Here is a 26,330-nt window from a genome sequence, read left to right as displayed (position 1 = left end):
TAATTACAAGTGGCTAAGGAGAGTTTGGGGCTCTACATGGTGTCAGGAGTTATCCCCTTTACTGATGCTCTCAGAGGGGGGTTACTATCTGCTTGCTTTTCTTTTGTCTGTCTATCAATCACCTGGGGTCCTGTAAATGGAGTAAACACAGCTGAGGAGAGGGAGATACTTAACAACCTCTCTCCCAAACCCTCACCCTCTGACATTGCCCTCCTCTCCTCCATTACACTTCATTTTATTATAGACTCCAAAAAGCTTGGCCAGGAAGAGAAACTGCTGCCAGATTTATTTATTTATTTATATTTGTTATGCCAAAATACTTTTTATTTTAACCTTTTCCTCCCTGGTTGGCTCTCTGTAATTCTTAGCATTGAACTGTCAGTCAGGTTTGCCTGCCTTACTTTAGTACTGCGCAGCTGAGGTTAGAGCACCTTTATCAGTTCTGATTGCTGCTTAGTCACCCTAATGGGTTAAAGTATATAATGTTTCTTAAAGGTTGCAACTGCATAATTAACAGTCTTGTAGATGAATAAAGCTGCAAGAATTCAAAGCCCTTTCAGTAACTTTTCAAATTACTTTTATTTCTGCATTTTTTGGCCTGGCAGTTGAGACCAGTCAATTGCCCTTTGATGTGTAGGTTCCTTTACACACAGTTTGAGCTGCAAGTGCAGCAGCAGGATGTTTACATTCAAATACAGTGTGTTAATGTAAATGAAGGGCAAAAAAATCGGAGTGGTGTTTCTGAGACCCTAGGTTTTGTTAAAATGTTGGGTTGGGCTTGGCCTTGTGAATGCCCCAGGAACCAAGATGTGTGAAAGAAAATGGATTGGGAGACTATGCCTTTTTGACCTTTTTGCAATGTGTTCAACTAAGGACAGAGTAGGATATAGGACAAACATTCGATAAAAGAATCACCCGGCACTGCATGTAACTGAATGAACAGGTGGAATCATTAGTCTGGATCAGATCCCAGAAGGTTTTTATGATGATTCTTTTAAAATGTGGCCATGGTCTTTCTGAGCAGAGTTGACTCAGTGGCTTCCAGGAACAGGAGTGTAATGTTATTTCAGGGTGTCTACCAGTAGATCTTCCTTTTAGTCATACCATACCGTGCACTAACTTCGGGTAGTTGTATAGTTTGTTGTAGCTAAACAAGTTGTCCGGTTCTGTTTTGTTTTCTTCTTAATAGAAAGTGTGGGCATGTATGAGGAAAACAACAGACGCTACCCCCCGCCCCACACCGCTCCCCTGCCTTTTGTCCCTGCAGAAGGGTAGGTGTGATCATTGCTCCAGGGTGGTCTGTCAGAGTGGTAATAAAGCTGGCTTTGGAAACCCACAAAAGGAACCTAATTCTTTCCACCACCCTTCCTTATTATGGCAGAATTCTTAATTTCTTCCTAGCCAGAAATGTTCTCCCTAAAACTAATGTTGCCTTCAAGTTGTGAAAATCTTGCATGAATTACTGGGTTGAGCAATGCAAGGAGGAACATAATGAAGAAAAAGATATGCTCAGTGGATAGGATGGGAAAAAGGGTTGTCACTGAAATGTCAGAGCCTGTGTCGGAGAAGGAGAAGAAAAACTTAGTGGCTCATCTAGTTAAGCTCATGTAAGGGTTTTGCATTGCAATTATTGCTACTGTGTTTCATCCAGAAAATAGAGGAGAATGGATTTATGGTAAAACAATGGATTGGGGCTCACATCTCCTGAGTTTTATTTTCTGTCAGAGGTTTGGTTCTGACCTTGGAGCACATCTCATATCTGTACGTCTCATTTCTTCCTCATCTGTGAAATATGGATAACAGTACTCCTCTACTTCAGAGTGGTCATAAGAGGAACAGTATTTTGATGTACATGAGATCCTTATATGAAATAGTAGTAGATATTACAAAAGGGCCTAAACAAACAGTCAAGTCTCACAAGTTCTTGGGCAGAGGAGTTTTTTATACAATACCTGAGGTGCACGCTCCAAGAGATGTTTGCGACAACCCATTTTATTGTCTGACTTGCTCTGTCCCTGTGTTTGACTACAATTTACAGGGGCTGAGTGATCCCTGAAAACTGAGTGGCAGCAGTGACAATCACAAAAGAGGGTCAGCAAGAACCTTTGAGTGCAAAACAATAATGGGTGCTGGGTTATTCAAATCAACACCCTGAAGCCTGAAGAGGAAATTTTAAGGCTTTGTGAAAATTATGACTAATTCTTTGCAATGGCTGTGGTGCTGTAGAGGAATGAAATGGATGGTTGGGGGAAGGGAATAGGTTTGCATTCTGTAGGGCTATGAAGACAGTTTCCTTGCATCCTTCTCTTCAGCTCAGTCCTTGCTCAGTACCCTCTGCGGTTAGATTATTCCTTGCAGATAGCAATCAACTGGAAGGAAGTGTGTGTCTAATTTGCATGAGATTATTTAAAACAAAAAAAAAGGTCTGCATTAGTCAGGGTGATGGTAAACAACGCAAAGAGATGCCTTTTATAATATAGCCGTGGCTCAGCTTTCAAAGCCAAATATAATTCACTTACAATTGGCAGTTTCCTTTATTGTTCCTTTTAACCTTTTGCGTTCTGCATGGTCTTGATCTTGCTGTAACTCCAGAACTAAGATATTTGTTTCCCAAAGTGTTGAGAAAGTGGATTTAGAGCAATTCTTCTGTTAAACTGAGGTGATTTCCTTGACATACCTATTTGAGACTTATATTAGACACAAAGCTTCAGTTTTCGTGGCACTGCTTTTGCATCCAAGGGAAGTGGGGTTACCAACTTCCTGCTAGATTAGAACAATGAATGGAGCACGGATACTTTTTTATATAATGCAGTGATAGAAGGACTGTGGTAAAATAAAGCAAGGTGAGATATAGGAACAGATGACACTTTGATCTGGTTTAGAAATTCCCACTTTTCTACATAATTAATATCTCGAGGTTGAATAATTTGGGGCATGGAAAACTCATACTGTGTGCATACATGTGTGTAGGTGGTGAATCTGAAAAAAATTCAGTCCAAAGGGAATTTTGATGAGTTAGTTATAATTGCTTGAGGACAGTCTTAGAATACCTTGTACATTTTTGTTAGTGTGTGTGAGAAATGACAACCGTGAAGACAGGTATATTTGTGAATCCACAGATGTCTGGTTGCAGTGCAGACTTACTCCATACATATGCTTAAGGAGAGATTATTCCCCTGATGTTTGGAGGCCAAGATGACAGGGCCTTAAAAACATCTTGTTCAGATGAATAAAAAGGAGGCGTTCCAAGGTGATGGCACTCCCAGTCTTCTGATAATTAAGAAGGGATGTAGTTGTGATGTTCTTTTGCATAATGCCACTAGTACCATGAACGAGACCACTTCACAAGGCAGCAGAATAGTCCAGGGAAATAATGAGAATTTTAATTTGCGCTACTTTGAACAGGATTCAAACCAGGATCTCAAATGTGAAGTTTCCCATCATTCTATCACTCATATCAGCTTTTTCTTCACAGTACAGCAGGGTTTTAATGGAAATAGTGATACTTGAGTGTGTCACTAGTTGGCAAGACCAGAATAATCCTGAAAGTGCATTTTATCTGCAGAAGATTTTAGGTTTTTTTCTCCAACAGGATGAGAATTGAAGGGGCAGTATGGTTAGGAAACAATAAGCATTGTTTCCTGCTCTTTTTGTAGAATGAAGTAAGGAACCTCCGTAACTTCCGTACGTTTCTAAGTGTTAAATATTATCAGATTTGCTATCTTTGCATGGAAATAGAACAAAATGTCCTATTCTAGTGGGAGCCACATTTGCAGCCAGCAGCTAATATTGTCTCCATGTTTATGAAATTCCATAGTTGCTAGCGATCTGCCGTGTTGGCATCTGTTTATGCTTTCTCCTACCTTGGATAATTAGGAGCTGGTTCAAACAGTTTCTTTCTGATTAGGACTTCGCTTTTTAACATGGATTAGACACCATAAATATTGCTTTTGTGACTAGAACAGTAGGCTGAGTTGTGTTCATGTGCTTTTTATTACTCTCAGTGCAAGTCTTGTTCCATGCTGTTATGTGTGGGTTTGGTTCCTCACTAGTTGAGGCATGCGTCAAATACAAGTAAAGGGGTGATTTTGTCAGATTGCAGGACCAGAGATCAGGGACTTCAGATTTCTGATACTGTATCTGACACTGACAATATTCTGTTACGTTAGAGAAATCACCTACCTTCTCTGTGCATCAGTATCTGCACCGTAGAGTAGATATAATAGTAACTCACAGGAACTCACGCTTTCGCACATACAGGAATAGGGAAAAGATCTGTTAATAGTTACAAAGCCTTCTGAATACCAGAAGTACTGTGTCAGTGCATTATGATATTAAATAACAGTTCTGAGACAGACTTGTGTGTTTATTTCTGGCAATATTGTTTGTGCTACAGATTATTCTGTCTAGACCCCCAGTATGCAGTGAAGTTTAAGATCCTGAAAAAAACTTATTGAAACTTAGGTAATGTGGCCAGAAGCCTGGCCATTTTCTATATTGTATCTCCCTGTAATGTTGAAGGGCTGAGTGTTTTAAAGGATTAAGTTTAGGAATTTCACCTACCAGCAATATTTAATGGAGTGGAGGTGATGGAGAGAAAGTATTCCCCTGTTTTTCTCCCACTGCTGTCACATTCATACCGTTTTCCTCACTGTGCTCAGTCCCTACAGCTGTGTGAGAATCAAGTGGTCTGTCTCTTCTCCTCTAAATCTCTTTCCTTAAATCTGTATTCTCACTTCCAACCTTTCTGAATGTTTTTGCATACATGCTGCATGTGTAGTAAAAGGTCCTGAATCACTTCACATGTTGCTCATAGCAGGGACACTGGCTTTCCATCTGCTTCTGTGCAGGAGAATAACATAACAAATAATCCACAGCTGTCCAGGCCCCACATCATGGTTGCCATCTGAGTACTAAATTCTTTTTCTAGAGGATGTTTTCTACTGTTGGGGTGGGGGGGGAAATCCAGCTGTGCTTCTTTCTTCACAGATGCTGGTCATCGTGAATCCTTTAGCTGCTTTTCTTTTCCCCCTTGTTGGCCAAATCCTTTCCATATGTTGTGGCCAATTACAGATGGTCATCCTGGCATTTCCTGATGGCAGGAGTGACTGCACCAACATGTACCATGTGTGCAGTGTTACCGCAGCTCTGTGTGAAATAAAAACCAGGCTGCCCTAGGGCAATCTAATCATGCAGCAATAGGCCGGAGCAATGCTAAGCTGAAAGTTTGGGCTTGGCCTTGTTTTGATCTGTTTTGTTATAGTTTTATTTCCTCCTTACATTCTGTGTCCCATTCATACTAATCACAGTCAGTCCTGATTTTTTTCTTTTTATTTCTGCATTTGTCATAAAATAAAGCAAATTATTCCCGTCTTCGGAAACGATCTAGACTAATTAGTCGTCTAACCCAATAATTAGTTTTTTGTTTCCCTGTCTGTTTTCATGCATTATTGTTAGTTTTTTCCCCTCTTTTTTTTTTTTACACCATTACAGATTAAAATGAGCCACATTTGCAGTTGATGGTATCTTTTTTTTGGGGGAAGAATGGAGAATTGCAATAGAAAGCTACTTCAAAAGCAGCAATAAACTCAAGGATAAATTAAGGAAATTGAATGAGCCACATTTGGAAGCAGCGTTGAGGCTAATATTCTGTCGCTTAAGGTTAAATTGCAACAGAGAAAGAGAGAGGGAGACATTCCAGTGAATCCAAAATTGGGGAGGCATTACTGCTCAAGTCAGTGCCAAAATTCTTTGCAGCTTGAAAGGGTTCTGCCTGGCTTGAGAATTTAATTATGCGTGCATCAAGTGGGTAAAGGTGCTAAACTGATTTCATTTCCTCTGCTCCCCCAGGCCTGACAGATGAAGAAATTGACCTGGCTTTCCAGCAGTCGGGCACAAGCACGGATGAGCCACAGTCCCCAGGTCCTTCTGCACAGCTGGTGCCAGCTCAGCCCTCTCACCCTGTGGTGTATAGTAAGTAACACTTTGAATAACATCTGGTCCTGTTGCTGTCTGCAGTGATTTCTGCAGCAATTTCACAGATTTCTGTGCCAGATCCTAGATTTCAATTCAACTAATGCCATACTTTGTGTCAGAATCGGACACCAAATGTTACTTTGAATGCACTTCATAGCTGTTGATGCCTGTGACAGGATCAGATTACACAAGGAAAATGAGATACAAATGATCATCGTCTACAAATGTCATGCATACTAGCCTATGACACCTCTTGACCTGAAGGTGTATAGTCAATACAGATCAGATTATGACCCACTATAAGGTCTTGAAAAAAGCATTTAGTCAACGTAGGACTTGGTCTTCTCTTCTAAAACTGAAGGTCATGCTTCCCTTCATCAGTAGGCTTTTCTAATATTTAGATCATGAATATATGACAGAGCTGATAGATTCTTGGATAGAAGGTGCTATAAAAGTGCAACACTATTACATCTTTTGTTATTGCAACAGTGGACTCTGTTCAGTAAACTGTTGGGTATCATCACAAAGGACTGTATTTTAGTTAGCGGACTTATTTTCTTAACTAGTCAAGCAACCGATCAGTTCATAGAATTATAGAGTATCTCGAGTTGGAAGGGACCCGTAAGGTTCGAGTCCAACTCCCTGCTGCTCGCAGGACTACCTAAAACTAAACCATATGACTAAGAGCGTCTTCCAGGCGCTCCTTGAACTCTGACATTTAATGCCTTGAACAGTTACTTGAAAGAGGTGTATTTGCAGCACGAACAGCAAGCTAGAATATAAGGTCTTCAGGACTTAGTCTGTGACTTGCTGTGTGTGAGCTGAAGGTCTGGCGCAATGGACCCCCAGTATGAATGAGTTTTAAGAGTGCTATCAGGTTACAAATAATAATAAACAGTTAATAAAGATCCTGAATTTTAACAAGCTTTCTATCTTCCAACTTAAATAATCTGAGGGGTGACAGCAGAAATTCTGTGTAGACTGCGTGGATATGATTGTATGATTTTGTGTACAAAATACACTCTCAAAGAATTTTTAAAGTCCCAACATAATCTGTGTAGACTCAAAATTTACATATATATTTGCATTTTAAAACAAACCTCGCAAAAAAGTATCTAAGCTCCAAACAATAAAAACCAAAGTACACACCATTAAAAATCCATCAAAAGAAGCTGTTCAGCTCACATGTGTGTCTGGCAGTTTGAAAAGCACTTCACTTACCTGCCAAGTATTAAGAATAGGATTTTGATGCTTCTCCTAAACAGTTCTAGGTCAGATATAGACTGATCATGTAACAGTCCACTTAGGGCTGTGTTTATTAGTTTATGGCATAGTTCTGCTATTGCTGGAGACAATATTAGACTTGCTTTCTGAGTTTTTAAATACTCTGGTTTGGTATAGTCTGGGAAGAAAAGCATTTGTGATGGATCTGGGCTCAGAACTGGAATATTTCTGACTGTTGTACTGGGTGTGCTGGTGAACTCCAGAACTGAATTCTGCCTCCTGGGCTAATACCTGTCTGCGGTAGTCCACAGAAAATGCCAGGAAAGCAAAATCTGCTCTCTTGCTGAAGAAACAGTGCCAGATCCCTCTTAGTGCTATCTGTTGCTCATTCAGCTAACTCGTATCACAACCCAATATTGGAAGAGTTAATCTGCCCTGATTTTATACTGTTCCACTAATATGAGTAGGGCAGGAAAGAAGTATGCAATTCAAACTGGAAAACACTGCCATCATTATTAACCCTTGCAGCTTTATCACTGTTTGTTTTTTTTCCTTTTACTATTTTGACTTTCCTCAAAGCACCAGCTCCCAATTTCTTCTTCCTAGGTAAGAATCTTACCTAATATTTAAGCATCAGAATGTTCCCAGTAACAGCTCCAAAGAGAAGTCTGAAAGTATCATTCTGTAATACTCAGAAAGCAAAGGTGAATAAAAATACCACCAAAGTAAAGCTTTTGTAGGGGTTGTAATTGTAAACTGGTGCTCTAGCTTTATGATCTGATAGGTCCTTTTTAAATAATTTGAACCAAAAGCTTTTGCCTGTGAGCCAGTCTTTTTTAGCACCCCCCAAAATCGGGGAAATGGTGACAACAGATTCATTAGGTATTGTTCCTCCCCTCTCTAGCCATTCTTTGTAGACCGTCTATTTAAGCTTAACCTTTAAATGGATGTATAAAAAGAATAAATACCTAAATATATGTGGTATTCATTTGACCAAAATATTTGTTTTGATGAGGTGTCATCTGTGCCCCATTCTAGTCCTTGACTGGTGTAGTACTGGTGGTGTTAATGGTGGATCCATCTTTGTGTCCTCCTGTTAAGTGCTTTCCATGGTATCAGAACTGCAAAAAGAATATGTGAATTTCTTTAATGCTGATGGATGAGACGGTGCAGTGGCTCAGTGCTCTTTCAAGGCGCCTTGTTTGCTGTAGGTTATTTCATCAGTTGAATGCTAATTCTGTAATGAATATTTCTGAATTGGTCCAAATCTGCTCCAGGACAGTTGTTTCTGTGATAGTTTACTAAGCCAATTTATCTTTCACAGATTTGTCAGGGGTTGTCATGTACAAAGAAAGATAGATACTACTTTTTCTATCTGTTATGCTTATCTTCTTACAGGGTATTCGTGACATGAGTGTTGGAATGCTTCAAGGTTTGAAGTTCAAAAGTGTATCTAAAGGACTAATAAGATAGGTAGACTGCTGAATCTAGAAGGTGACTTGTTGATGGGAACAACTTATATTGGAAGAGCTTATACTGAAAAAGATTATGAGCTATATTTGCCTTCCCCAAAGAAGATATCTGAGTTTCTTGTGAAGTAGCTTCTGATCTGATGGAGTTTAGCTCTTGAAGACTGTGAACCACTTTGTGTTTGATATTTTTGGTTCTTTTTAAGGTTTGGGGTTTTTTTTTAGTAGTTTGGACACCTCTACACAAAATCACAAAACTAGAGAGACAGAATTACCGCCCACAGAGCAAAAAGGAGAAACAGCTGGGGAGGGTACCGTGCTGAAAAGCAGTGGCTAGTGTCTTAAGAAACCTAATTTCTCTCTGTCCCCCCTCCACACAAGGTGTTGCTGCTTCATGTTTAAAAATTATGTTAAAACTGTGGGTTATGAGTACAGAAGTTCAGGATGGCTCCAGAGCCATCTCAAGAGTTCATTCAGAGCACTGACAGCCGAGTTGGTGATCTTGACAGCAACTCCAGCATCAGGTGTCCACTCTTGCGAGTCAGAGCAATAAATCCTATGCACGCCTTTTGATTTCACTTGCTTGATCTCCTGCTGTTGTCAACTCAATCTGTTCTAATTTTTAAAGTTGCAGGAAATAATTCATGCCACTTAAATACTTCCTTTTGTACAAATTGAACTGCTAGTGTAGGTATTACTTAATGTTCTAATGTTTTGTTGGAAATAGGTGTTAGCTCTGTAAGTACTTTCTTTAAGAGTTAACGAGAAAGAAGCATATTTGTAAGCCTTCAGAGCAGCATAGTTCTTGTATGCTGAACTCCTCCTGGGTTTGGTTTAAGAGAAACAATAATAACTTTTGGGAGGAAGGGACAATAATTAAGTTTCTAGACACTGTATTTTAGCTCAATACTATCTCTACTATTTCTCCTCCTGTTCTGGAGGAGTAATGCTTCCCTCCAGTTTGTACTTTTGCCAAGAGGTGTCAAAACGGCTTGAAAAAAAAAAGGTTAAAAAAAGCTTGAATTTGATTAATATAGAGAAACAAGACTTTGCCTGACTGATAATAAAACTGATAAATGACATTTGAATTACTTGTAGCAGTAATTTATTACATAAAATATCTTTTATTTGACATGCGATTAGTTGCTGGAAGCATCACTCAATCTGACTAGTTTAAACATGCTCTAAAATGAACCCCCAGTAAAAAACCAGGGCTGTCTGCTGTTGGCGTTATGAAATATACTAATCCAGCAGTGAGGACAAAAATCTGACTTTAAATATTTAAATGATTAATTGGGTTTATATTTTTTTTTTACCTTTCTAACCCCTACAATTACAAGCAAACTTAGGGGAGTTTCTGAGCTAGGTGTGCAAAGCTGCATGCTTATCATCCAGGTATTGTCCGTGTTCTTCCCCGTGGTATTTATGGTCTTCATTTATGGGGTTTTGTGCAGATTTTACACCTGCTTAAAAGTCACCTCCAGTGACTGTTTTTCTTGCCACTTGGATCTTCTTCTCCCATCCCTGTGTCTTTTTGTGTGGGAGCTGTAGAATACAGACTGTTTTCTCTTACAATTAAAAATGGTAACTAGAATCCATTTTTTTTTCCTGAACTCCATTCCATGGGTTCAGTGTTTGCTCTCAGAAAATCACCTCTTCCAGCCTCAGTTTCTACAGTTTTAAATGTGGATACTAGTGAGGCTGACTTGACTTGGATGCACAAGGCCTAATTAATTGATGTCAGGAAAGTTAATTCTGAGATGAACAGGGATCTTAAAAATAGTAAGGGTTTACTCTGGAAGTGCAATTTACAGTTGCTGCTGTGAAAATTAAATACACTTACAGAAAACACAGACTTGCAGCTGGAGAAAATGTCCGTGTCCCTTCCATTTGCCTGCCATTGTAGAATGGTTTGTTACTTTCCCAGTGCCTAAACTGAAGAGTAACTGGGCTATTAGTGCTTTTTCATTTTTCTCTGAATTTTATTCCAGTTCTACAAGTGGGTAAATTGAGGATATGCAGAGAAGTCAGTGTGAGCACTGAGGTTACAACAGAGAAACTTCTAACCCTCTCTCTACCCCACGTTTTAGAGTATTGCAGAGAAAAAGGAAGATTGAATGTGGATTTTAGGCAGAGCTGTGACATTCTTCATAACATTGTAAAGTTGATGTGGTCAATGCAGAGCCTTTATTGCGTCCCTCACTCACTCACTTTTCCTCTCCACCCCCCTCACTTTTTTTTGCCACAAGACAGAATTATTTCACACATCTCTAAAACGAGTAAAATGGCATTTCAGCTTCTTGTCTTTATAGACTCTCTGAACTTTAGGAAAGATCATTCTGGTCCCTTTTCATTAATAATGAAAACCAGGGGGCAATAAAATGTTCTTAGCTGAAGCATTACAGGAATGGAGGGAGAGATGAGTGAGGTGAAAGGGCGAAGCGGACAGGGTCCCACAGGTGGCTCTCCTTTCTACTCAGAGGTGACCGCAGCTGCGAGGTACTTAGGGACAGCCAGGCAAGGACTGCCATGGACAGGGCACAGTTGGACCCACAGACCCTCTGAGATTAATTAACCCTTTACAATAGGCAGTTCAGCCTGGAACGAGTTGCGTTCCAGGATAGAAGGATATTTTTAGTCAGAAGTTCAGGGCAGAGCATTGGACAACCAGGAGACTTCAGATACCAGAAGTGACAGTGGGAGCAGAGTAAGGAGGGGAAAGTGGGATGGATGACTGAGGTTTGCAGCAAGATTAGCCAGAGATCATTTTAAATCCTGACATGTACACAGCCAGTTACTGCAGCTTAGCTGACGTGTGTTAACTCATTAAGTTAAAAAGTTATGATAATTTGATCATGTGCCTAAGCTCCAAAACTGCAACTGCAGCAACCCAAAATACTGCTGGTGACACTATTCACCAATTCTGACAGAGCTGCTTTAATTTGTTCAGATTTCTAGCCAGTGGATAATTTGAGGAGCTGTGTCCTAAAACACAGCAAGAAGCTATGAGTGCCAGCGTTTGAGAGTCAGTGCCTGTCTGTCGAGCCTGACGGCTGGGATTAGGAGTAACTCTTGCAATGAAATGCCTGTAGAAGATCTCAGCAACAGGAAAAATGGCAATAGTTGAGTGAAGCAGAAAGCAGACAAGCTTCCAGCCATTTCGGCCAGTTAAGCCTCCCTTTGAAAGCCTAAATTGAAACCTTGGAGAACAGAATGCATTTCTGAGACATTGTAGGTCACATGCAGATTTGGATCTGTCTGTTTGGAGACTGTGCACCGGCCTCCACCTCATCAGTTCTGCCCACATCCTGCCACTGAACTTTAGGAAAGATCATTCTGCATCCTCTTTATTATTAAAGAAAACCAGGGGCAGTACAAGATTTGTTAAGGGACCTGCAAGGGTGGTGAATGGATAAAGCTGGTGGAAGACTACAGATATCTTGTGATTCTGCTTGAAGGAGCAGAGCATACCATATCTTTGCTTTGCTCTGTGGAGTCTCTAAGCCCCTGTGCAGAATTGTGTGTTAAATATCTCAAGCTTTTATCTACTACTTTACCTCTCTCTGAGATATTTAATTGCATATTTTCTCTCTGCCATTTATGTGTGCTTTGGTCCCTATTCATAATTCAGGCTTGAAAGACACTGTATCCCTCCTTATTGCAATGGTCCGTAATTGCTGACACAGTGTTCATAAACCCATTTATTGCCCTGATTTCTCTACTTTCTCAAAGCACTTCCTTCTTTCTTTTTTTCTGCAATCTTCTGGGTCTCTGGCTCTGTCCCCATTTTCAAAAATTATGATAGTGAAGAACAACTGGTATTCAAGTAATGAATTAACCTCAGCTAGCGCTAACACCACAGACAGTTATCTGGAGAAAGTGCAGTAGGGTTCAGAGTGTCTTCTGCAAGGAAACAGTAGGGAAAACCAGCTTGATGGAACTATTTTAATTGCTGCTGTGATTTGTCTCCCTTTGACACCTTGCGCAAGGCCAGTGTCAATGTTAGAGGTCTGGACAGATGTTTCAATGTCGTAGGGCCAGAAGCCTGCACACTGTACCTGAGGGACTACCAGCATCTGAATGCCCCCTGCTCAGTAAATCTATGCCTGCTAAGAAACAGCAGAACTGGCATTATTCATTGCTCTTTTCTCTGATAAAATGGGGGTATGAAAATGTTGTGACCTGTAGTTAGTTCTGACTATGATTATTTCTTGATTTTGGCCTTTAGGTCCACCTGGCTCCAGATGGCGAGATTATGGGGCTTTGGCTATCATAATGGCAGGAATTGCCTTTGGATTCCACCAGCTCTACAAGGTAATATCTCCCTCACTACTCTTAACACTGTACTCTGAGAGAATTATGCTATGCTGCTTGTGTCCAAATGGTCATGTTGGTTCCAAGTTGGTGAAGCATCTGTGTTCTTACTGGCGCTGCCGTTGGTATATTTGAGAAATGTAGACACTTGAAAATACAGAGTCAAAAAGTGGCAAGCAAACAAAACTAGTTTTTAGCAGTGGATCTCAAACTGCTACGAACAAGGTCATTTTCATCGTGTATATATATATTTTGGAATTTTTTAAGTTGGGTAAACTGGACACACGCAGTTCAGCAAAGGGATTTTCCCAGCATTGGCCAGCAGACATTACTGTCATAGCCCCAGTCTAATGATTTGTCCGCTGGTCATCCTGCACCATGGGTAGGAAAGAATCTTCTTTGAGCGATCAGAAAATGGAAAAGATGATGCTAATTTCCAGGCCTGCCATACATCCTGTAGTTCTACTCCAGTGTGCTTAGAACAAGGTAGAGCAAGCGTGCGTCTGCTTGTGTATTATAGAGACAGCAACCCCTTATTTCTTATGCAACGTTTCTCCAACTGAACGTATTCTTTCACTCTGGATTTGCTTTCCAGCAATGTGGTAAGTGACATTAGTCAATGTCTTTGGTAAACAATCATATTCTGTGGCTGCATAGAAAGGCATAAGTGGTTCAGGTCAACACAGCAGAGTGTAAAGAGCTTGGGTCCAGTAGAAGTTGTGTTTTATTTTTGAAAAAGGGGAAGAGATGAAGACTTAATGAGAGGTTGATGGTTTTCGTGTTTGTTTGTTCTTTAATTAACTATTATTGCCTTGTTTAGTAAAATCTATCTAACAAATAAAAGTGTTGACTGCCTAGTTTAAAACTACTTTTCTTACTGTGTCCTATCATTAATTTTCTGGGTCTCAGGCTAAGAGAGAGAAGACAGATTAAGCAAGATGTTCCATCTATGCAAGTAAAGTTACATGATTTAAGAGAATGGCTTTTTATTGAGATATGTTGTCCCTATGTTTTTATATTAAAGTAGTGATGCCAACCTTACTGATCTTTTCATTCTTGCAAAGAATGGGGGGGCGATAAGTGTCCAAAGAGATGTTAAGACAACAGCTGCTGGGCCTTGCAGACCTGAACACATTGCTGTTACTCAATGACACATATCTAACACATATTGATGATTTACATAAATTTTTTGGCATAATGTCACTGATGCTGTTAATATATCCTACTGCTGTATTCTTTGTTTACAGATCTTGCTCTGCTGTCTATCCAAACCTCCTAGCAGAGACCCATATTCTTGTATAGGAGTAAGAAATCTTTGGAGATTGATAAATTCCCTCTGCCCTTCATGAGATTTTGAAGGAGTTTGCAAATAGTGATTTTTATATGAAAGATAGGATGCTAGGATAAAACATAGTTGTCCATGTGTGTTCTGTGAAGATTAAGAGAGAACTGTTGATGAGTCATCAAAAGCTATTTGCTTTTCAGAATGTCTGAGTGTAAACATGTATGTGTACATGTGCTTTGTGAGGGTAAGAGCTGTGTACAGCGACACTGAAATCTTAAACCAGTGCTATTAAATGTAAAAGAAGGCTGTCCCGCACATGTCAGTTTGGATAATCAGCTCTGTCTCAGAAACCATCCTGCATGTATGCCCCAATAGTCACCCACTCTCATAGGTCAAATGCATCAAAAGCCAGGGTGAAAAAGAATTGATAGGCACTATCAGGGCTGTTTCCACATCCTAGAGCATCCTTCTCCTGCATTTTTTTCACCTGCCATGTTGTGCTTGGACGTGCCCTTGTTAAAGTGCATATTCAGTTCATAGGAGCGGTGCTGCAGAAGGATCCATGGTAGTTAGAGGAGAGTTGTGACCTATTAGATCGAGTCCATCCTCTGCAAGGGCAGAACGAGGTAGATTTCATGGCTGTGTACAGTGTCCCTGAACTGCCTCCCATCCTGTACTAGCTTGTTTCTCACTTCCTTTAGCCCTGGTTCCTTCGTTCTCTTCCCTGTGCTCCAGATCTCTGCTTTTCCTCTGTGACTCGTAACCCTTCCCCTGCCAATGTTCAAAAGATAATACCTCTCATTGCCTGGTTTGTGCTTTGTCTGGCCTTTCCTGAGCTTTTCTCCTCTTCTTCCCACTTCTGCATTTCTTGCTTTGTGGATGTAGCTCAAATGTTGCGACACATTAATGTGTTCACATTCGACAGCGTAAGATCTGAAATTGTACTCTATATGTGATGGATGTTCCTCTGGACTGAGAGCTGTCCCAGGAAACCTTAAATGGAGTTAGGAACTGGTTTTTAGCACCCCCAAAAATGTAACCACAGAACTCATATCTTCTCTTCTGCAACTTCATTTAACGCCAGCTGTAGAGGGGATTTCTTTTCTCAGCCAGGTGTGTGGATAAATGATCACTGGCTCTGTGATAAAGGCCGAGGTTTGGGTGGAGGGCTTTGAGGATGGTTCAGGTAGATTAGAAAGACCACTTTGCATATCCCTATTTCCTAAAAAAGTTTCTGTACTCCATGCAGAAATACCTGCTTCCTCTCATCATGGGAGGCAAAGAAGACAGGAAACAACTTCAGAGGATTGAGTCAAACATTTCTGAGATGAGTGGCAGTGTGACACAGACAGGTAAAGATTAATGACTCCATCAATTCACCCCTCAAAGCCTTTCTCCCTGTATCCTCCATTCTGCCAAGACTCCCACCCTTTTCTTTCCCTCCATCTCCACTTTATGTGGTGACTTCATTTATCTGCTCTGAGAATCTGTTCACATTTGCAAATGAAGCCGCCGTCATTTCGGTTTAATTTGAAATTGCTTGTTTACTGTCGGCGCGGCCTCAATTAATTATGTTTTTACGGAAAGGCTCCCAACCTCAGAATATTAATAAGGGGAATAAAATGACAGCCTTTCGGAGGGCTGTAAAGTTCATTTTTAATTTCTGCTTCTCTGATGTTTTCAGGGGCTTTTTTTTGGTGGTTTCCCCCCACCTTCCATCTGAAAATCCGAGGAAGGGTCAGGAGAGTCTGTAATTACTGTGCCTCCCTGACCTTAGCCACCTTCTCTGTTATTGACTCTATAGGGTGTCTGTTCATTACCCAATGCCCTAATGATGGTCTGGATTAGCTGTTACCTGTCACACCAATAGATTTTTTAATTTTATTTTATTTTATCGGCTTGTTTACTGCCTGGAAGCTTGGGATAAAGTACGAAAGTAGAAAAAGTTCTCCTACAGCAGCAATTGGAGTCCAGCAGTTCTTTAGTGTTTGGTGGGGTGTAGGAGGGGAATACAGGGTGTTCTCCTGAAACAAAAGGCGAAAAGCACAAAGTATATTCAGTTGGTGGGATGGAAAAAAGCATGATTTTCAGTGGTAAGTTTGTTAAAGACGCTGGGGTTGAAGGAGCTGTTGGGTTGAGAGTGGGAGGATGCTAATGACACTTTTTAGTGGAGGGTGAGAAGGAAAGCATCGTTCATTTCTCATGATACCCTAAGGTCAATCCTGAGACCAGTCTCTTCCCAGATTGGAGCTAGCCCCAGTGTTTGCCTGTGTGAGGCCCAAGATAGATAAATGATACAAACATTGTATAAGTTCAGGGAGATGTACAAATCATAAACCAATATAATTAGAAGGGAGAGGTTTTGGACGGATATACTGTGGGCTATAGACATCTATACAATGGAAAGATAAACTAGAAATACTGGAGGTTAGATGCAGTGCAGGTAGATTACCCGTAGTGCAGATAAATCATATGGATTAAAGTGAGCAGGCGGGCGTAGATAAATTAAATGTAGTAGGAATAGAGGCATCTTTGTAGCTAGACAGCAGGAAGGACGTGTGCAAGTGCGTATATGTGCATGTATCTCAGTTTAACACTCTCCTGCTTTTTCCCCTCACAGTGACTCAGTTACAGACAACTTTAGCAGCTGTCCAGGAACTGCTAATCCAGCAACAACAGAAAATCCAGGAGCTCACCCAAGAACTGGCTGCTTCTAAGGTACCCACTTCTAACTCTTCACTTTAGAACATCACCATCTTCTTTGGAACAGGCATGGCTTCTTTTGTGGGCACATGGAAAGCACCTTATTAGGTTCACAATCCAGCCTTCAGCTCTGTCATATCCCCAGCCAGTTTCTCTGCATCTGACTTCTCCATAGGCAGTCTGTTGAAAGCACTGGATATTAACTGGGTGCTCAGTGAAATATATCTAACTTCTGAGAGGGCTTTGCTATATAGCTCTTTATGCAGCCTGTGTGTGTGAGGCCTCAGACCTGTTCTCAGCTCTGTGTCTGCATTGCATTTGAGATGAAATAATTGTGCTGTTAGTCCACTGACCAAAAGAGGTCAAGGCCAGTTGTGCAGAGGCTTTATTTGTGTGTAATATGTAATTTTACATGTTTATATTTCTCCTGTAGCCTTGTACATTGTCAAAACAGTAACTTAATCCTGGTCAGCCAAGCACACACTTGAAGTACTGTATTTAAGTCACTTGTTCAGATCCAGGCCAGGTAATGGCCGAACATGCTTACTATTTGGTTTCTTATTTCAATGATTTTGGTCATCTCAGTGTAACAGGTGGCCCCATCGCAGCCACATTAGTGATGCACAGTGGCCCATTCCCCTTGACTCCTGACTTGACCCTGGCAATAAAACCATCAGTTCTGACTAGTTTGTGTTGTTACATGTGTAACTACAAGTAACCACTTTTAACCAAAATTGATTTTCTTTCTGGCAATGAGAATTAGTGCTTTTCGTCTCCAAAGTACTTTGCAGCCGTTGGCCTAAGCTTTCCATCAGCCCGTAAGTGTTGGTTACATGTGAGGTGGGATGGATTTGAACCAGTCACATAGAGATGAAGTCTTCTTTTCACTCACAAACTTGTGATTATTCAGGGCCCAGAGCCCAGTCATCTTGCAGTATTCTCTGTAGAGGGAGAGATTTTTCTTTTTACTGTGAAATCCCTTAGACAATGCTTACAGTCTTTTACCTATAGCATGAACAGTTGTCTTCTCCCCTTACCTATACTTTAATCTCGTACAAACCCTTTGATGGTGTGTAACTGGTGGGCCACAGCTGAGTATGTGGTGTGCACGCTGTACAGTAGGAATTCCTCAGTGGCACAGCTGTAAACCCAACCATGAAAGACAGTTTATGGTCACAACACTCTACTTCAGTTTTCCTTGGGAACTGTGGCCTGTCAGTGGCCTGGAGCCAGTCCGGAAATTGGAAAACTGTTTTCAGGTCTTAAGTGTTAAGATTAAGACCACATGTTGAGCTTTAAGAAGGAAAAAGGGCATAAGAGTCTTGGTGGTTTAGAGAGTCTTGAAGAAATTTTTCCTCCCCCCTCTCTACCCCCTGCACTGAAATGGTAGCACACATTGTTATGATATCTAAACCTCATGTGTACAAAGAAAAACTTGGGCAACCCCACAAACCAAAGAATAAAAGCTGTGTTTTCTCAGCTGTAATGTAAGTTTTTATATCTGCTTTTCAAACTCCTACTGGCATGCTGTAAAAAATTAAAAAGAGGGACTTTAAGTAATTAAAAAACGTACATAAAAATTCAAGGCTTGAATTTTCTACAACTGTTTTTTAAAGAGACTGGCTAAAAAGCCCCAGATGTCAGATTTTATTTCTAAATCCTAGGCATCTGGCACCATATGTGTTTTGGAAATTTGAGTCCTTTGCAGGCCAGTGAGTGGAAATCACTCCCTTGTTAATGTGCTGCTGTAGCTTTCAAGGTTTTGGAAAGCCAGAACAGTGGCTCCTGGATTCTTGCTGTCTGAGGGCTGGGAGTGTGAATCCCAAGGGAATGCATCTGTGTATATCACAGCTACTACAGACTGAGCCTCTCCCAGCTCACTGGGTTCACAGCCCAGAAGTCACTGTGAGCAGTGCTGGCTGTGAAGGTGTTCAGGGTTACTCAGCACTAGCTGAAGTCTGTTTAAAGAATAAGTTCTGGCTACATCCAGTAGGAACTGCTGAGGAGGAGTTTTGTGTTATTCCAGTCCTGGCTTCCTTTGTCAGGGGATTTCTTAGGAGTATCTCTGGAGTGATGCTCACAAGTAGGTTCATTCCTAATGGCTTTTAGCAGAAATTACTATGGGAAGTACTAGACATGAGTGTTCTTTGGTCCCAGATCTAGCCCATTGCTACAGGAGTTGCTAGAGTGATAGGATGGGGTAACCATAGGCCATGCTCTGTCTTTCAGAATGTTCCTCCCATTTCTCAAGTTCCCAAAAGAATTAAAAGAAAGATTGCCAAAGGCATTATCTGCAGCGTGTTCTCCTCAGTTGTCACCTTACTCTAATTTCTGCCTGATATCCCATAGCAATTCTGATGCAGTGCTGACAGCAGCTGTACCAGGCTTCCATGAGTTACTTATCGTTTTTCCCCACCAAATTGCATTCGGTGCCTTGAAATATCCAAGAGACGGTGCCTAGTCCAGCTGCTTCCTGGAGATACAATCTGGTAACTCAAGCATAGCTCTAATTCTTCAGATCTAGTAGGGAAAATTTTGCAACTTTCAAGCATCGATTTATCAGCCCACCTCTCAACACCACAGAGTGCAGATAATCGATTCTTTATTTCATGATTTAGGAGAAATGAACAAATGGTTTTAAAAGAGTTGTTAATATATAATATTTGAGTCTGTTGCGTCAGCTAAGTGCAGTCACAGGAAAGAGTAAAGGACCTGATTCAGCGCAACTCCCACTGCCTTTCAGGATCCTAGTCATAGCTGTTCTCTAGAAATCATTTGTTAGGTTAGTGTCAATGATTTAGTTTACCTGTTTGTGTATTGTTCTCTGTCTGACACGTTGGTGGAAAACATCCTATGTAGACCTAGCTTTGTCTGAATTCTCACAAGTACTGGCCCCCTTCTAATCAAAAAAGAAACGAGATGCTTCAGCAATGGTTGTGCATGGTATGTTGGAGACAAGATTAATTAGTCCCCCAAACGGAAAGCAAATATTTGAATAGTCTTAGCATCTTGAGACAATTATTATTTCTGATCATTGTGGGGACCCATTCAGGTCCTTCTTTATTGTGGAAGTTGTTTTGCTCAGATCTGAGAGATTTTAAATGATAGAGCTTATGTATGTTATCCCCAGGGCTCAAGATCCCCAGATGGGAGGAGAGGAAGGATAACATAGAAAAAAGTGACATTTGTGAACTATCTCCCAGTTCATACTTTGATCTTTATGTCTTCTTTTTCATGTTCTAGGCCACAACTTCCACCAACTGGATTCTGGAGTCGCAGAATATTAATGAATTGAAATCTGAGATCTACTCGTTAAAAGGACTTCTCCTGAACCGGTATGGATGGAATATGGGAGGAGATTATTGTGTGGGCAAAGGGTTGCTTTCTGGGATTCTCTCAATCATGGAGAAGAAAGGCATTTCCAACAGGAACTAGCTCTGTATCCTGTTATTGCTATTTTAATAATACCACTTTGCACTCCACTATCACTTTCTATTTGCAGGTCTCAAAATGCTTTTCAAACTTGCCTTAGATCACAGAGCGCTTTGAGTAATCACAGAGTGCTTTGAGTAATTAATAAGATTTTTCCTTTTTGTTTATGGTAGAGGAATTCTCTGCCATTCACCACAGTCAGGATGCCTCTCACCTAGTCTGAGGTATTGACTGCATCTGCACCTGCATTCTGTTACAGAGAGTCACTTCTGGATACAGTTCAGCTGACCTGTTCATGGTTAGGGCATAACCAGGATGAAAAGAACTGCACTTCAGCAGAGCCTGTTTCTCTCAATTAGCTAGCTCAGATATAGACATCTTGTAATGTAGTAGATGTCTGAATATAAATCCCAGCCTGTGGGACTGTCATAAGAACAGGGACCAGATCTCAGTTCTTGAAGAAATTATTTTTTTCCAAGTACATTACTTCAGAGTTTATCTAGCTTTTCAGCTATTGATCCTTTCACTCTGATATGACTCCCTTGCCCCCTTTGACATGTAACTAAGTCTTCTCAAGTCATCTGTTCCCTAAGAGATGGACTTCAAAGATCAGTCTAAGATTGGACTAGGCATGTTCTGGATCTCAGCAAGTGGGCCTTCCAGAAGTCTGAAAAGTGTGTTGGTTTTAATATCCTTTTAAATTCTTGCTACACCTCCCATTCCTCCCAGGAGTCACAGTAGAAAGCTTTGGAGGATTGAGGACACGTATTAAGTTACTTTCTGTTAAGTTGGGTCATACTAGCATCACTGCTGGGGAGAAAGCATTAGTTAATGACACCTCTCTAGCAATGGGGAAGTTGCAGCTGGGGGATAAGTGCTTTCTGGAAAAAAGAAAACTTTTGGGGGGTTGTTTTTTAACAAAGGCAAATGTTTCTGCAGTGAGGAGGCAGCAGTGAAACCGGAGCCAAGAAGGTCTCCAGACTGAATTTGTTGATTGCATTTATGATACTGGTTGAATAATGGAGACATTAGCTTATTGCACTCACAGGAGATGGAGGTTAGATCAGCAGAGTTCTTCGATGGCTGGTGGTGGCAGCAGGAAGAGGGAGGTGAGAGCAACTACTCTTCCTAGTTCAGTCTAAGAAAATGTAATCTGCCGTGTTTGAATGCTCACTGTAGGAGAGCAGTCAGCTTTCAGTCCTGTCCGTGGCACTAGCCAGCTCACCTGAGAGGCATGAGAACTCTCTGCCATACAGTGTCCTTTTCAGAGCTTGATCAGATACCTCTTCGTACTCCCACTTTTCACATACTTAAGCAAGGATGCATGGGGAGTACTAGATCAGACATGCTTTTGTGCTTTGCTCTTCATGATGGATGACTTTCTGAGGGCACCAGTGCTCCCCACTGCACTTAACGTTTGTCCTGTTTGGTACTTGGATTCTCCTGTTAGGGATGGGCATTAGCCTGCCACTATCAAAGCCTTAAAGCCCACCTGGAAAGGACTCGAGGACAGAACAGACAGCTTTCTCAGCTGGTTCAAGCTAGAATGACTCCATTCAAGTCAGAGAAGCTGAACCAGTTTGCAGCAGCCAGGACCTGGCCCAAACATGTAAAGTGCATGCTGGGACTAGGAGATAGGCTCTGGATTGTAATGAGCCAGCATGCAATAGCTGTGTATCACAGTGGAGGCGAGAGCCAGGTGGTGAAACTCCTTGGCTCAGGCACAAGGACCTGCTGTGTCTGACTTCTTGCTCCAGTGGGAATTTTCTTTACCAATTAATTAGTGATTGTGTTATAAAGGGACACTCATGTCTTTCCACAGGCAGCATTCCTGAGTGCTAGCTTACTCTGTGAAATTGGCCAAACCAGATCGTTTTAGTACTTCATATTGCCCAGCTGTGATATTTTCCTTGTGTGCAGGCTCGATTACTGGGTGCTTGTAAAGCACTTTGAGATTCTGGCTGAAGAAGTGAAGTGGCCTTAGTTTTGTTCGTTTATGACAAAGGAGACTTGCAGTTTCAGTCCTGCTTTACATGACTTCCCCAGTGCAAATACCATTCTCTCTAATGATAACACCTCAGTGTTTTTAATAAAAGCCCCTTTCTCTCCTTTTCTTCCCCTCTTCCCCTCCCCCAAGGAGGCAGTTCCCTCCCTCCCCTTCGGCTCCTAAGATCCCATCATGGCAGATACCAGTGAAGCCAAGCTCACCCTCCAACCCTGTTGTTGCCAACCATAATAGCAGCAGTGACATCTCACCTGTCAGCAACGAGTCTACCACCTCGTCACCGGTCAAGGAGAACCACAGCCCTGAGGGTTCGAAGGTCAGCTGCCATCTGCTGAGCACAGAGGAGGGCAACAAGGCAGTGATTGACGTCAAGAGCCAAGTGCGGATGGAGGTGCAGGGTGAGGAGGAGAAAAGGGAAAACAAAAGGAATGAAGAGGAGGAAGAGGACGATGAGGATGATGATGTTAGCCATGTGGATGAGGAGGAATGTCTGGGTGTCCAGACTGAGGACCGGCGAGGAGGGGATGGTCAGATTAATGAGCAAGTGGAAAAGCTACGAAGACCGGAGGGGGCCAGCAATGAGAATGAGATTGACTAAGGCACCCTGGCTTCTGCTGCTGCTGCTGTACATCTTCCCTAGTCTCCTGCACTGCCCCCGGTGTCTCTCCCATTTTGTGGAGAGAAGTGCCACCATCCCCTCCAGTGATTCTCCCATGATTGACCTTGAGTAGGGTCATGATTGCCCAGTGAACAAGGTGGGCCCTGTTTCACCACAGGGCTTTGCAGTGTTGCAGTGGCTTCTTCTCCCCTCCCAGGCCCACCTTCTCCCCATGAGCTGGGGTCACTGCCTAGGCTGGAAGACCAATCGCCTTACCATGCACCACAGCTACTGAATAAGTCCTCTTAAAAAAACACCATCTCTCCTGAAACAGTCAGCCTCCTTGCTGCATCCTAGAATCCTTCTCTCCGATTTCAGAAACCAATCTGTCCTGAGCTCTTTGATTTCACAAGCCTTTAATCCATCCCCACATAAGGCCCAAACCAGTTCTCTGTTTCCCAAAATAACCCGCTGTTTTATTTCTCAAACTACTTGATATTCTGTTGCCAAAAAAAGAATGTTTTAACCCTGAATTCCTCACCAGATCTCAGTCTTGGCTCTTCCAAGCCTTATGTCAAGCCTCAAATTCCTGAAACTACCTAGCATCTAAAACCACTAAATTTCTGTGGGGTCCAAAGAACGCTATTTCTGCCCCACATGCTTACACTCATCAGCGTGGCCTCTTGCTAGGGACCGAGTCCAGGTTTCATGGCCACAGTAAAATCCATGCGAACAGGTGGCTTTGTTACTGATTGCTCCCCAGTAAAAGAAGGCTTTAAAAGAAGTTGACCCCACTCATCCCAATTGTTACCCTTCCTCCTCCAAAGACGAGGAGCTCACATCAGTTTTTGACATCTTACATTTTATTTATAGCTGCCCTGAATGAACGAATGAATGAGGTGATATCAGATGCTGAAATGGTTAATTCTGAATCTTTGCAATGGTTCTTAGCCCATTTTTCTTCCTAAATGAGGAGAAAACCCATCTTAAATGATCAGCTGAGACCTGTACCTACCCAGTGACAGGCACCTGCTTCAGCAAAGCAGTCTTTACAGAAGAGAGAACAGTTCCAGCTCTGAGGTACACCACTGGCCCTTCTTGCCCAGTCCAGCCTTTTTTTTGCCCCATTGGTCTTATATACAAATTCAAACAGTGAATTTTGAAAGCTCTCATAAGCAGCATCGTGTTCTCAGCTGGTAAAATGGTGGTGTCCAATTATATTTATCCACTGCATCAGAGCCTCTTAGCAGAGCAATTCTTGTAACAACTGAGTCTCACTGTCCTCACCAAGCAAGTGTGCTCGTCTGTGTGATCATGTATAGATTTCAAATATAAAATACGATTGTATATAATTGTAATAAATATGAGTTACCACTATTTAACACCAGGCTGTTACTGGATTACTGTGGCTCTTATTTTGGGGAGAAATATGCATGCAGGGTGGTAAAGGGAGGGAAAAGGGCCTATTACAGAAATTCAGGCCTTTAAAATGTTTTTTGAAGGACACTTATGGTTGATTTTCTGACTGCTCCAATACTAGGTTCTGTCAGCAGGAGGCAGTGTAGAGAATGGTGTAAGTGCAATATAAGGTACCATATAAATAGCTCCAACAACACTGTAATGCAGGGTTGCCTCCGATGTTGCGGAGGGTGAGACAGATGTATCATCCAGCGAGTAAAATGCAGCTATTCCCGCTCCTTGCCTCCCAGCAGGAGGCTCTGCAGGGTGCAGAACGCAGCGTCCCGCTCCTTTCCACCCCCGGCAGCAGGAGGTGCTGAAGGGAGCGTGCGAGATATCCCACGGCCCCTTAGGCTTATCTGCCAGCAGGGAATGCTGTGCCGTATCCCATGACTGGTCTAACCCTGCCATGTCAGTACAGAAGCCATTGAAAGAAATGGCGTACAGCAAGTAATTCGTAGCTACTGCAGTCCCATCTTTGGGAAGTTCAACAGAAGTATTTGGCTTCCTTCTTAAAAATGAGGGATTTACTTGATTCCTGAGTATTTGGGTGTCTGGTACACAGTGACATTTTCCTGCTCAGGGGGAGCGAAAGGGACCTTCATATTACTGTATTTAGACCTGCTGCTGAATGTGATGATTTCTCATTCCTTAAATGGATGAATATCTTCCCCAGGAGTGAGTGAGTGTGTGTGTGTGTCTCTCTCTCTCCCCCCCTCTCCCTCTCAGTCTCTCTCTCCACTGTTTAACGTTCACAAAGAACGTCACGTTTAGCTGAAACAGGGCAAATTTGAAAGTGTTTAAAAGGAAAAGCTTTTCTTAAGAGATGGCACTTTTCATTTCTCCAAGCCAAGAATCCTTGTGAAAAGAAAACACGACTGAACGCAGGGATGTGATGAAAAAGTATTGTCCTGCCTGTGTACATTTTATATACATAGAAGGTTTTGAAAATAGAAAGTGCCTGGACAACAGCAGTTGGTGAAATGTGGAAAATATGTTGCTGAGGTATGTGCCTCGCAGAGTGACTTACGAGGTTTACAGTACAAGCATCCCTGCGGGTTCATTTTTCCCCCCTTTTCCTCCATGTTGCCAGTGTTCAATTCATTTACCTCAAGATTTCTGGTGCAGAGTAAAAGGCAGTTTTCTTCAACTGTCCTTTTCCCTCCCTTAGTTTTTGCTTCTTACAACTTTTACCAATTCAATGGGTCACAATTTTTCCTTTCCCCAACCTGATGAATCCCAGAAAACTCCATCATAGCCGTCGTTGCTCAAAAAAATCTGATTCTGGGCCTCTGGCTGCTGATGGGGTGTTTGTGTACTTTGTTGAAGAGATCCAACCCACCAGCAGAGAATTTGGAAGAAGCCAGACCTTCTTACCAGCAGGTATTGTCGTGAATCACGGGTTTTATTCCTCTGTCTTGTGTTCCTTGTCTTTCCAGCATAGTAACAGTTGTAGGGCAAGTATTTTGGTCCTTATGAACCGTGTAGCCTGGCTGCTAACTTGTAATTTTTTTCCTTTTTTTGTTTTTTGCTAGAAACAAACTTCTTAGATCAGCTGCCCTGTGAAGTGTTTAGCCCACTGGCCAGTAGGCACTGAGAATGGCATCATACTAGCTGAAAGATGACCAGGTAGCGAACCTTTTTTCTGCAGAACAAGAAAGACAGCAGCAGCAGTTACCCAACATCTGGCTTATTCAGTACTCTATTTTACTGTGTAATCAGCCTTTGTTTTGATACAGGAAGAAGAATAACACCACCCTGGTTGGTGAGTTCAGTGGGTTGCTAACATGGTTTCTATAGGTCCTTGATCGTGTCTAGAAAGCAGGTGAAGGGAGCTTCCTCTGAACAGTGTCATTTGAGCACATT

At 41.8% G+C, this 26,330-nt stretch overlaps 1 protein-coding gene across 1 annotated transcript in view; it reads left to right on the top strand.

Moving 5' to 3' along the window:
* Positions 1-23,212, top strand: part of PEX14 (peroxisomal biogenesis factor 14) — an 80,167-nt gene extending 56,955 nt beyond the window's left edge. The window contains exons 5-10 of the mRNA XM_075721729.1: positions 5,851-5,973; positions 12,898-12,983; positions 15,518-15,620; positions 16,889-16,986; positions 20,215-20,306; positions 22,541-23,212. Coding sequence (XP_075577844.1) covers positions 5,851-5,973; positions 12,898-12,983; positions 15,518-15,620; positions 16,889-16,986; positions 20,215-20,306; positions 22,541-23,006 — 968 coding nt within the window. The 3' untranslated portion in view covers positions 23,007-23,212. The remainder of the gene's footprint in view (positions 1-5,850; positions 5,974-12,897; positions 12,984-15,517; positions 15,621-16,888; positions 16,987-20,214; positions 20,307-22,540) is intronic.
* Positions 23,213-26,330: the final 3,118 nt, after the last annotated feature.

This window comes from Pelecanus crispus, chromosome 15 (genome assembly GCF_030463565.1).
Source record: "Pelecanus crispus isolate bPelCri1 chromosome 15, bPelCri1.pri, whole genome shotgun sequence".
Lineage (NCBI taxonomy): Eukaryota > Metazoa > Chordata > Aves > Pelecaniformes > Pelecanidae > Pelecanus > Pelecanus crispus.
This window is presented reverse-complemented; position numbering and strand designations above follow the sequence as displayed.